The 12,964-nt window shown below is 41.9% G+C and overlaps 2 protein-coding genes across 2 annotated transcripts; one reads left to right on the top strand and one right to left on the bottom strand.

Moving 5' to 3' along the window:
- The first annotated feature begins 9,792 nt into the window (after window positions 1–9,792).
- On the top strand, window positions 9,793–10,555 carry LOC142473734 (histone H3-like). The gene has a single exon (XM_075580771.1). The coding sequence runs from the start codon at window positions 9,819–9,821 to the stop codon at window positions 10,227–10,229; it is 411 nt and encodes a 136-aa protein (XP_075436886.1). The 5' UTR covers window positions 9,793–9,818; the 3' UTR covers window positions 10,230–10,555.
- A 205-nt stretch (window positions 10,556–10,760) lies between these two features.
- Window positions 10,761–11,434, bottom strand: LOC142473733 (histone H1-like). The gene has a single exon (XM_075580770.1). It carries the CDS (start codon window positions 11,415–11,417, stop codon window positions 10,761–10,763), a length of 657 nt encoding a protein of 218 aa, XP_075436885.1. The 5' UTR covers window positions 11,418–11,434.
- Between the last annotated feature and the right edge of the window lie 1,530 nt (window positions 11,435–12,964).

The following is a 12,964-nucleotide window of genomic DNA, read 5'->3' as shown; positions in this document are numbered from 1 at the left end:
CCTAGGTAACAACTGTTTGGCTCCCATTTGATTGCCTCTCCGTTGAGGCTGATTGGCGGGTGTGTCTTGATCTTCCTTTTGGTAAACAGTGTAGCTGTGGTCTTGCTGGAGTTCAGTCCTACTTGCCAGTCGCTGTACCATGTTGATAGCATGTCTAGTGCTTTCTGGATGTTCTTAGCTACTTCTTTCTCGCTGAAGGACTGGGAGATGACTGCCACATCATCTGCGTAGTGTGCCAGTTGAGTCTTGTGGAGGTCTGCGGGGATGTCATTCATGAAGAGGTTGAACAGGAATGGTCCCAGGACTGATCCCTGCGGCACGCCTGCGCAGATGGGGCGTGAGTGGTGAACTATCTCATACACCTCTATATACCACCAGCTTGACTGTGATAGGTCAATAATAAATTGATTTAGAACGGCAACTCCTATATGCAGCTGTAGGTTAATTAATGAGACTGCCGTTCCATCTATACAAGCATAGTGGTGTGTAGAAGGGGAGAGAAGGATAACAACATACAAGTGTATACATAGTACATGTATAACAACAAATAAACAACTTATTGCAAAACTACTGTAAAATAGTATAAACAGTAGTAGCAAAAGATCATTTAAAACCAACATTCAAGCAACATAGATGAAAACAAGGAATGGATTAGAATATAAAGAAATGATATAATAAAGAAAGATAAACGACAGGTAAAAAATATATATTATATGACAATAAGCAATATTGAAAAGTATATTATAACCACTCAACATAATAAAAGAATTATAATAATCATAAATAATAACCTGTCTTATATCAATATAAATGAAAGAAATAAAAATAAGAAATTGTCAAAAATGAAAACAATAATAAAGAAGATAAATATAAAAATAAATATATTAATAATAGAAATATAGCATATCATAAATATACTGATAATAAAGTATACATAATATCCCATATGGTGAGCAACAGCATATATCTAAATGACATTATAACAACACCAGAGAAGCAAAAAGCAGAAGCAAGCAAAAACGTAAACATATTTCTTTAGTTAGACTAGGAAATGTTTAAGCTCCCAATCGGTATTAATACCGTAGGGATGCAATGTATTCATGATATAGATCCAGTGCCCAGACAGAGGCACCTATCTCACCAAGAGATAGTGAGCTGGCACTGAGAACAGGAGGGAGGGAGGCGCTGTTCTCATTGTCTGGTTCATAATTCCCACCTTCCTTGCCTCAGCCTCCCTGTCACACCCTCAGACCGGATTGGCCAACACAGATGAGCCCTCATTCTGTGATTGGCTCCCCATTCAGCATCAATGCTGGGATTGGTCGTTGCCCCGTTCTCCATGATTTTCCATTGAGAACTGCAACCTAGAAAAGCAGCGACCAATTTGAGTTCCACAAGCCTCTCCTGGGTTGGCGTGAAGATAGACTAAGCGGGGGGCTCTGAGGATGTGCCAGAGACACCTGAAGTCGAGGCTGCTTGTACGCCAAGCTGGAGATTTGAAGTTACCTTTCACAACTTGCATCCAGCGGTGCTTGGAAACTCATGACCTACGGCAAAAGTGGAATCTGCTCCGTTAAAGTCATGTTGGTGGCGTCGGCCGAAATTAATACCCGTTTATTTGTTTATCTCTGTGTCCTCTCTGGTGCTTGATCCCACAAAAGAGTCCCGGTCTCTTGCCAGAACACATTAGAAATAAAGCATTCCATTTACATGGGATGCAAGGTGCAACCAGGCATGCAAAAAAACCCCTGTATCTCAGGGGCCTTGGAGCCAGATGAACCCAAGTGACAGGGCGTAACCTTTATTAACCGGTCCCTGGGCCTCATTCCATCACAAGCATAGCTAAGGTCTCTGTACTTAGGGAGGAGACTAAGTAGACGCCAGCCTGTTTACACATTCAGCTACCTGTGTGGAAGCGGAAGCGGTGACGTCACCGCGCTGACACCGGAGCATCGCGAGATACACACGGCTACCGGCAAGGATTGCCAGGGACTGGTGTTTGCTGCTGGACAGCCGGGTCGGGCGCTCCTATTGATTTTAAAACTCACTGTGTCTGAGTATATGTCTGTTTGTGCATTGGAGGTATTAAAAGGTTTTTAGGTATTGCGCAATCCTCTGCCCCCTTTTTTATCCCTGGTTGGAGTTGCATATACAGGAATACGGGAGTGGACACAGATGACAACACCTGGAGAAAAAGATTCTATCTGAGCCTATCCGAAGACGGCGCACCTCGTGGGGTTTGTGCTGTGCCTGAAAACGCTGGGACTTGGAAAATCACAGATTCTCTCCACTGCATGCTGTCTGCTTTGCATCTAGTAAGTAGGTACGGGTTGAAGCTGTATATGGTGGAATTCATTTGATGAAACAATACTGCGCAATGTTTTGTCCATGGTTTTTATCATACACCACAGGATAACAGTCTGCAGCAAAAAAGAAAAAAACTCCTCCCGTTTTTCTTCACAAATCTTGGGAACTGAGTCCATTTACCACTCAAACATCTGAAAGGAAGGACTCCACTCTCATCACTTATATCCTTTATTTTTATGGACATTGCTTTTTATAGTAATATTCACAAATATATTGTACACTTTGCGCCAGGTTATTTTCTATATTTCTATATTCACTATTGCATCCAGCGGTGCTTGGAAACTCATGACCTACGGCAAAAGTGGAATCTGCCCCGTTAAAGTCATGTTGGTGGCGTCGGCCGAAATTAATACCCGTTTATTTGTTTATCTCTGTGTCCTCTCTGGTGCTTGATCCCACAAAAGAGTCCCGGTCTCTTGCCAGAACACATTAGAAATAAAGCATTCCATTTACATGGGATGCAAGGTGCAACCAGGCATGCAAAAAAAACCTGTATCTCAGGGGCCTTGGAGCCAGATGAACCCAAGTGACAGGGCGTAACCTTTATTAACCGGTCCCTGGGCCTCATTCCATCACAAGCATAGCTAAGGTCTCTGTACATGCAGGGCTGAGAAACCCTTTGTGCAGCTCGCATGTCGAGAGAACTGGCAAATTCTGCGACTGGAGGTGAAGAGCGGTGCAGGAATACAAGGGGGAGTGACCGTGGGAGAAGATCAGACCAGGGGGCAATCAACCCAAAAAGCAGAACATTTTGTCATCCATCCAAATATCCGGATGCCGAGCCCAGCATGGGACATCCTGTCAGCCATGGAAGCCATTGTTGGGCCCCGTTGGTGGATGCTGCTCCCATTGGCCAATTCATATTTCTTTCCGCTGCCCTTTAATTTGCAATCACCCATTTCAAGCCCTGATTTGCCAGTTCAGACAAGACCATGTGTCCTGAATGGCTCCTGTGCATCATTCATGCTGTGATTGGCCGCAGCCCTGTTTGCCATGATTTGCTAGGGAAGCGTGAAATCTATGAAATGGGAACCCGATCAGTTTCAGATCTTATTCTGATCCTAACGTGGTGATAGATTAAGCTGTGCCCCCTGAGACTGTGCCAGAGACACTCAAAAATTAGATTGTAAGCTCCTCGGAGCAGGGACTCCTCTTCCTAAATGTAACGTTTGTCTGAAGCACTTATTCCCTTGACCAGTTATTTATATATTATGTGTTATTTATATGATTACCACGTGTATTACTAATGGGAATTGCTATGTACATTAATGGTGCTATACAAATAAAGACATAGGGGGTCATGCACTAAGCTCCGTTAAGTTGTTTTTAGAGCGCAAAGTGCTCTTAGAACGTGATGTTGCGCTGAACACGATGCACTAAGCCACGCAAACAGGCACTTTGCGCTCTAAAACTGACTTTTTTCAGGAAATATTTCAAAGTCCAACTTTGTTTGCGTTAAATTCTGCCCTTAAGCGGGATGCACTAAGCTACGTAACCTTAGCGTACGCGAAAGTTGCGTTCAACAGAACACGTCAGCTCAAGGTAGACGCAAAAAAAGCTGGACTTTGAAAAATGTCTTGCTCTACATTTCTGCATGCGCAAAACCCATACAACAGGCCGGCGGGTGTCCCCGAGAGACCCCACAGGGGTCCCCGAGGGAGATCGGGGGTCGCGCGGGTGTCCCCGGCTTACCCCGCGGGAGTCCCGGGAGTCCCGGGGTACCCGCGGGCCTGCGGTACCAATGTTGTGCTTACAAAAATAGTAAACATTATTTCTAACTAAATGCACCCCCCTAACACATACAGTACAATAATGTGCAAAATAACTATTATTCAGATATGGATAATAGATTATTTGCCCATTATTAAATACTGCATTAGCATACATAAATAAAGTAAATAAATACAGTTATACTTACCACAACAACAGGTCTCTCTGTCCTCCGTTGAAAGAAAGCATACAGAATATACATAATAAAGACATTCTAATGGCCCCTAACCCCTTAATCACCTTAGCGTTTACTAACCGCTATATTCATTAAGGGGTTAACCCAGCCTGCCCCGATACACACCCGGGAGGCCTAAGCACCCACCCTGAACTGACTATACCCACCCTGTACCCATTGAGTAGTATAGTGGTACATCATACCCATATAATAATAATATGGGCATGATAAGCCTCTATAGCACTCAACGGGCACCCTAATTACAATACATTAATGCACCAGATACACAATAATAAAACCTAACTCCAAAAAAACATACTTCACTAAATAAAAACAGTAGCCAGCTAATCCAATGAATACAAGCAATAACAACATCAACAATGAATTAATTAAACCATTAACCAATCAAAACAATTAATTCCTAAACCAACTCAAAATGAATAGTAACACTAACCAATCAAGCCAATTAATTACTACAACATTAATGAATGTAAACATTAAAAGACAAATAAATACATTCAAACACTATCTGAAATAACAATTAAATGCATTAGCTAACATAATACAACATTAACTACAAATGAAAACCAATCGCAAACATTTTATTAGCATTAATCAGGAAAAAAAAAAAACAATGACATCCACATAAGAAACTGACATAAAAAAAACCAACAGCAATAACAAGCCACAAATGCCCCCCAAATATTGTCATAATAATGTATTAATCTGTACCTTAAAGGGGTACAGATTAATATATTATCAGTCAATGTGCCTCCCCCAAAAAATAAAAAAACACATCCAATGAAGAAACCTGTTAAAAGAGACATTTACAAACATTGAATATATTACTTACCATTAGAAGCGGTGGCCCTCCGACTCCCGGGGTAACAAGAAGCTCACGTACCTTGAAGGCCTCAAACAGCATCCGATGCCATCGCCATGAAGATGCGGCTCAGGTACCCAAATCTTCATTTTTCTTTCTTTAATCACCTTCTTCTATCTTCATCTGTCACCATTTCTTGATATTCTTTTTCTTCTATCTTCATCTGTCAATCCAAAAAGAAACCATGGTAAATCACAACCGATGTTGTCTCGTCGTCCTCTTGGGCTCAAACGAGGCGTCACGGCCTTAAATGGGGCTGTGACGTCACATTTAGCCTCAAAAGGGTTAACAGCCACCTGATTGGCTGTTAAACAAATGTTCCGACTTGATTTTTTTTTTTTTTTACATGACATCACTTAAAGGGAATGATGCCAGCCAATCAGAATGGCTGTGCTTCATTTGCCTTTAAGATGATTTCACTAAATCCAAGATGGCTGGTGTCACATGGTATCACACGGCGTCCACACTCTGATTGGCTGAAATACCATGTAACGCCGGCTTTGTGACGTCATCTTAAAGGCAAATGAAGCACAGCCATTCTGATTGGCTGGCATCATTCTCTTTAAGTGATGTCATGTAACAAAAAAAAAAATTATAGTCGGAACATGGTTTTAACAGCCAATCAGGTGACTGTTAACCATTTTGAGGCTAAATGTGACTTCACAAGCCGTATTTAAGGCCGTGACGCCTCATTTGAGCCGAAGAAGACGACGAGACAACAACGGTTGGGATTCACCATGGGGGTTTTTGGACTGACAGATGAAGATAGAAGATAAAGAAGATCAAGACATGGTGACAGAAGAAGATAGAAGAAGGTGATTAAAGAAAGAAAAAAGAAGATTTGGGTACCTGATCCGGATCTTCATGGCGATGGCATCGGATGCTGTTTGAGGCCTTCAAGGTACGTGAGCTTCCTGTTACCCCGGGAGTCGGAGGGGCACCGCTTCTAATGGTAAGTACTATATTGAATGTTTGTAAATGTCTATTATTACAGGTTTCTTCATTGGATGTGTTTTTTTTATTTTTGGGGGAGGCACATTGACTGATAATATATTAATCTGTACCACTTTAAGGTACAGATGATTACATTATTATGACAATATTTGGGGGGCATTTGTGGCTTGGTATTGCTGTTGGTTGTTTTAATTTCAATTTCTTATGTGGATGTGATTGTTTATTTTTTTCCTGCTTAATGCTAATAAAATGTTTGCGATTGGTGTTCGTTTGTAGTTAATGTTGTGTTATATTAGCTAATGCATTTTATGGTTATTTCAGATATTGTTTGAATTTATTTCTTTGTCTTTTAATGTTTACATTCATTAATGTTGTAGTAATTCATTGGTTTGATTGGTTAATGCTACTATTCATTTTGAGCTGGTTTAGGAATTAATTGGTTTCATTGGTTAATGGTTTAATTAATTCATTGTTCATGTTGTTTATTGCTTGTATTCATTGGCTTAGCTGGCTACTGTTTTTATTTACTTTATTTAGGCATGCTAATGCAGTGTTTAATAATGGGCAAATAATCTTTTATCCATATCTGGATAATAGTTATTTTGCACATTACTGTACTGTATGGGTTTGGGCAGAGAGTCGTGTATTGATGTTTGTTAAATCTTTTTTTTAATATACATGTGTTTCATAGTGTAGATGTGCAGGTGGTCTCCGGAGCTGACCCGCGTTGGTTTTATGTCCGGTGACCCCCTGCTTCCTGAGATACAGGCATCTTTATGGGATGCCGGTATCCCCTGCAGTTTCAAGCTTCCACGTCACGTGACCGGGACATTTAAATGCTGCAGGGGATACCGGCACCCCATAACGAGGCCTGTATCTCCTGAAGTAGGGGGTCCTCGGACCTGAAACCAATGCGGTTCAGCTCCGGAGACCCCCTGCTCATGTACACTATTATTAAAATGATTTTAATTAGTGTACGATCGCTTGTGTAACAGCCTTGCATGGAGATGGCATATCACCATGCAAATGTTACATGCAGCTTTTTTTTCTATCAGCTAGTGTATGGGAAGTTTAAGAATGCTAGCAGGGGGGAAAAAAGCAACAAGCAACACGTACGCTGTGGGTGTTTTGAGCACATACGTTAAAAAATGGGCTCAAGGCCTTAGTGAATCGCGTCCCCGGCCTCACTTTTTAACGGACATGCTATTTTTTAACATTAGAACACAAACCCATTGAGCTTAGTGCATAGCCCCCATACAATACAATGAGGCTGGAGCTTTTCAGGCTTTTCATTCTCTCCCTTCATTTACATTTCACAAAACAATCTAACAGCTGTTTAGATTACAGATATTCAAAGACATACTAAAATATGTTTTAGAAATAAAAACTATATTTTAAACATGATGGAAGTTATACGATATGTAGCAAGCTGTGCAAAAAAATTCAGTATAATAAGGCAGAACTATGCTTATAGGAGATCATGTTAATATGGATATTAAGTTAAAGGTGACACTGTATGCTTATATGTGTGTTTATTTCCCAGAATCCATAGCTGCAGTGGAAACATGGTATAACACAAGATAATGGTGATATGCCAGGTTACAGACAATATACTATATACAATATTTCCTCTACAGAGGAGAGTAGAAAGATATGCAGATTGATACATTGAATCAAACACTGAATGTTTTCAATTTAGAGAGATACCTTCCCCCTGAGATTATTATTGTAGATTGGTTGCAACATATATCACTGTTACACTAGTTTGTAAGAGTAGCTAATGATAGCAATTGTATAGGAGATAGTTACTTAGTAGGATTGGTTAGTGGAGATTGTGACACATTTGAGCACTAAGTAGTTATTTGCATAGAAAATTATCACACTAGTGTTATTAACTTGGTCGCTTGAGCACCTGTTTAGGTAAAAGTAATCACCATGTTGGTTTAGGCACATAATAATAATAATAATAATAATAATAATAATAATAATAATAATAATAATAATAATAATAATAATAATAATAATAATGATGTTATTGTTGTTGTTGTTATTATTATTATTATTATTATTATTATTATTATTATTATTATTATTATTATTATTATTATTATTATATGGTAGATTTCATTCACTGAGGTTGTCACAAACAACGTATTAATTTTATTTTACTTATTTCTGTGGGGAAAAAAATTATGGTCTCCAAAAAATTAGAGTATTGAATGTATTGATTCCAATACATATGTAATGCATTTTATCTATAAATAATAAAAGAACAAAACAGCATTGGATACGTTATAGATAATATATTAATTAGAGGAGGTGAACTATTGGAAAAAAACAACTGTTTTTCTCTTCACCACTTAAAGTAAAGATTGGTAGGTTCATGTGTAATGTTTGTTCATAGTAATAGTGTGACAAGTATTAAAAGTGAAGGCTTATTAAGAATGGGATATTGAGTGCAGCTTTGGGGAAAATATCTCTTCAATTTGTAGTTACAAATAACTAACTGACTTATTCAGGATACATAAGAAATCTATAGTTTAAAAAAGAATGAACAGTATGAGAAGATACATTAATTAATAAAAAAAAAACATATTGAAACAATGGAAATATATCCTTATCCGGATCTGCCTAAATGGTGACATAGTTTGACAAGCATTGGAAAAAAGATGCAAAAATACAGCAACAATTAATGCATAATTAAATTGTCATCTTACATGCTAATATTGTATCTGAAAAATAAAAAAACAAGTCTTGATATAGTTCAGCTTCTGTTTAAATGTATTAGATAGTGTGTATTTACATTGGTAATTTTAATATTTCATATGCAGTGATATAGTTCAATAAATAAGGAATGAGGATACGTTTAATAGATATCTTTAAATACAGGCCCCTGTTCAGTCTAGTTATATTACTCTAACATCAGATGTTCATCTTTATTTAGAAAATACACAATACATTATGGAATATTTAATTTGTGCTTAAACTATAACACATTGTGTATACACATATACAGACTTGGTATTTTAATTAAAAGCAAACTACTGTGACTGGAGCATTAGAGGGAAGCCAAAGAGCCCCGTTAGGAGCTGATCAGATCACACAGAGCAGTGACAGCGAGAGACATTTAGGGAAGCCCCATTTATAGCGCAGCACTGCCACCGTGTGGTGCTCTGGGAACTGCAGGCATTAAGGAAACGAGCCGCGCGGTTCCGCTTCTTTGTGTCTCTGTGTTCGGGTTTATAATAATAACACAATGTGAACATTAGAAGAAGATGAACCAAGAAAGTCCCATTGAAGCAATGATCTGGGAAAGAAAACCCCTCATATTACATTTCACCGATTAAAGAGCATTTGAATACTTGGTATAAGTACATGTTCCATGTCAGAGAGCTCTGTGCTGTATCTGTGCAAACACTAATGTTATCACATTAAATCTTTTTAATTGTCCCACTTACAAGCACTAAATATATAATAACTTTATTAGGACGATATCGGTCTGAGGCGGGATTTTTGAACATCGCAACGGCTTTCACAGAACCAATCAAAGCGAAGGGCGGGACCAAAGCAGCCAATCACAGCGATCTGCAGTCCATAAATACGCAGCTGCAGCGTTTTTTTTCTTTATTAGTTCCTGACCGGAGACGCGCACTGACACAGCAGCACAGGATGGCCCGGACCAAGCAGACCGCCCGGAAATCCACCGGAGGGAAGTCTCCCCGTAAGCAGCTAGCGACCAAGGCTGCCAGAAAGAGCGCTCCGGCCACCGGCGGAGTGAAGAAGCCTCACCGCTACCGGCCCGGTACTGTGGCTCTCAGGGAGATCCGACGCTACCAGAAGTCCACCGAGCTGCTCATCCGCAAGCTGCCCTTCCAGCGCCTGGTCCGGGAGATCGCCCAGGACTTCAAGACTGACCTGCGCTTCCAGAGCTCGGCTGTCATGGCTCTGCAGGAGGCCAGCGAGGCTTATCTGGTGGGGCTCTTCGAGGACACCAACCTGTGCGCTATCCACGCCAAGAGGGTCACCATCATGCCCAAGGACATCCAGCTGGCCCGCAGGATCAGAGGGGAGAGAGCTTAGGCCGGCTGCACCCTGACTTCGTTTACACCCGAAAAACAAAGGCTCTTTTAAGAGCCACCACATTTTCAATGAAATTGCCTGATCAATATTAACACACGGATACTGATCTCAATATAGAGAATTAAAGAAGTGTGTTATCCTTGTATCAACATATGTACTTGATGTGTGACAATATAGATAAACGCAAATTCAATATTTGTATTCATTGTCATGTGATATATTGACTTGCATGCATAGTCACCATTTCATACTGTATATGGGTGCATGTAAAGACAAACCTGTAAATGTCCCCCCTCCCATGTGCCACTGGTGATTATATTGAAGTGTTAGGGAATAGCGTGTGCTTCATGCTTTCAATGTGATGTAAACACAATTATTTTATAACATGGTGTGGCAGTGTAACACAAACCCCTGCATGGGATAAGTTGGAGAAACATTCCCAGTTACACATTATGTGCACAGCTCTCTATGTGGGGTTGTGGTGGCTCTTAAAAGAGCCTTTGTGTTTGTAAGAGGCTGAAGTTCTCGGTCTCACTTCTTAGGAGCTGCCGCCCTCTTGGGCTTTGCTGCTTTGGGTTTGGCTGCTTTGGCCTTAGCTGGACTCTTAGCAGTTTTTGGCTTCGCAGCCTTTTTAGCCGCCGGGCTCTTCACAGCCTTCCTGGGCTTGGCAGCTTTAGACTTCTTCGGGCTTTTTGCTGGCTTCTTGGCGGCCGAGGGTTTCTTGACCTTTTTGGGGCTTTTCTTCACTCCCGCCGGAGCCTTTTTGGGTTTCTTGGGGGACTTGGCGGGTTTCTTTGCCACTGGCTTCTTGGGTTTCCCCACATCCTTTTTCTTGGCCGCCTTCTCCTTGCTCTCCAGCTGCTTCTTATTCAGCTTGAACGATCCGGAGGCTCCGCTCCCTTTCAGCTGGATCAGGGTTTCCTTGCTCACCAAGCCCTTGAGAGCCAGCTTCAGGCGGCTGTTATTCTTCTCCACATCGTAGCCTCCTGCAGCCAGAGCCTTCTTCAGAGCGGACAGGGAGACCCCGCTGCGCTCCTTAGAGGCGGACACAGCTCTCACTATCAGATCGGACACGCTGGGACCGGACTTTGCTGGGCGGCTTTTCGAGGCTCCCGCCGCTTTCTTCGGCTGCTTCTTCTTGGCGGCGCTTTCAGCTGGAGGAGGAGGAGCAGGAGCGGTCTCGGCCATTGCAGCTGCAGGTAAAATCCCCCTGACCGTTCTGTTCTGACTGACAGATTAAATCTGTCAGTGGTGATATTGGATACCGAGGCTTGAGCCTCATTACTCCAAGTTCTCTTGTTGAGTGTATTGTCGCACTCTTTAGGAAGCTTCTTGATCTGTGTTACTTGCCACAGTTGAGTTGGTTTCACAGGTTCAGCGCTGTGATGGGTCGTGGGTAGCGGTCAAATGGGTTTGCAGAGATCGCAGCAAGCTTCTTGATCAGCGGGTTTGAGTTCTGGTCCAGTTCCTTGTAGAATTTCTTGTTGAGCTTCTTTAGATGTTCATCTAACATCTCGATACCCAGTTCCCTATGAAGGTCTGCTATTCTTGTAGGAAGTGGAGCGTTGGACGCAATCCGAAGCGCCTTGTTCTGTAATTTTTTGAGAGATGATCTTTGATGTTGGTGGCAACCACTCCACACCGGGGAGGCGTATGTCATTGTGGGTCTAATGATCGCCTTGATCACATTGACTTTGCTCTTGATGGGCATGGTCCTTGTCTTCAGCAGAGGGTACAGTGCTGCCAGCTTGGTTGTTGCCTTCTGTTGAATCTTCTCAATGTGGTTTCTCCAGCATAGTTTGCTATCTAGGATTACACCTAGGTAAGAGCTGTTTGGCTCCCATTTGACAGCCTCTCCGTTGAGGGTGATTGGCGGTTGTGCCTTGATCCTCTTTTTGGTAAACAGTGTAGCTGTAGTCTTGCTGGAGTTCAGTCCTACTTGCCAGTCGCTGTACCATGTTGATAGCATGTCTAGTGCTTTCTGGATGTTCTTAGCTACTTCTTTCTCTCTGAAGGACTGGGAGATGACTGCCACATCGTCTGCGTAGAGTGCCAGTTGAGTCTTGTGGAGGTCTGTGGGGATGTCATTCATGAAGAGGTTGAAAAGGAAAGGTCCCAGGACTGATCCCTGTGGCACGCCAGCGCGGATGGGGCGTGTTGTTGAGAGCTCTTCCTGCACAGCCACGTGGAATGTGCGCTCCCGCAAGTAGCTTGCAGTCAGCTTAATCAGGTAGTTTGGGAATTTCAGGTTGATCATTTTGTGCAGTAGTCCTTCATGCCAAACTCTGTCAAACGCTTTGGCCACGTCCAAGAAGACAACTCCAGTTGATTTGTGGATGTTGAATCCATGGCTTATTATGTCAACGACTCGCAGCAGCTGATGGTTGGTTGAGTGGTCCTTCCGGAATCCAAATTGCTCCTTTAGTAGAATGTTTTTACCAGAGGCAAAGTGGCGGAGGCGCGTAAGAATAACTTTCTCCAGGAGTTTCGACAGTCCAGAGAGCAGGCTTATCGGACGGTAGTTTGCAGGATCCCTCCGTGGTTTTCCAGGCTTTGGAAATACAATGACCTTGGCTTCCTTCCAGGATTGAGGAAAGTGCTGGAGCCGCATGCATGCATTGAAGATTTCTGTGAGGCATTCCATGGCTGCCGGCGGAAGCTTCTTGATGGCCAGGTTGGTAATTCCGTCACTTCCTGGTGCTTTGCCATTTGCCAGCTTTTCTGCAAGTTGCGTT

This window comes from Ascaphus truei (genome assembly GCF_040206685.1).
Source record: "Ascaphus truei isolate aAscTru1 chromosome 12 unlocalized genomic scaffold, aAscTru1.hap1 SUPER_12_unloc_5, whole genome shotgun sequence".
In the NCBI taxonomy this organism is placed as follows: Eukaryota; Metazoa; Chordata; class Amphibia; order Anura; family Ascaphidae; genus Ascaphus; species Ascaphus truei.
Note: the sequence above shows the minus strand (reverse complement) of the source record. Positions and strands in the feature narration are given on the sequence as shown.

Excerpts from the sequence above, each read along its gene's own strand:
- LOC142473734 (XM_075580771.1), top strand. The coding sequence starts at position 9,819 with ATGGCCCGGACCAAGCAGACCGCCCGGAAATCCACCGGAGGGAAGTCT.
- LOC142473733 (XM_075580770.1), bottom strand. The coding sequence starts at position 11,417 with ATGGCCGAGACCGCTCCTGCTCCTCCTCCTCCAGCTGAAAGCGCCGCC.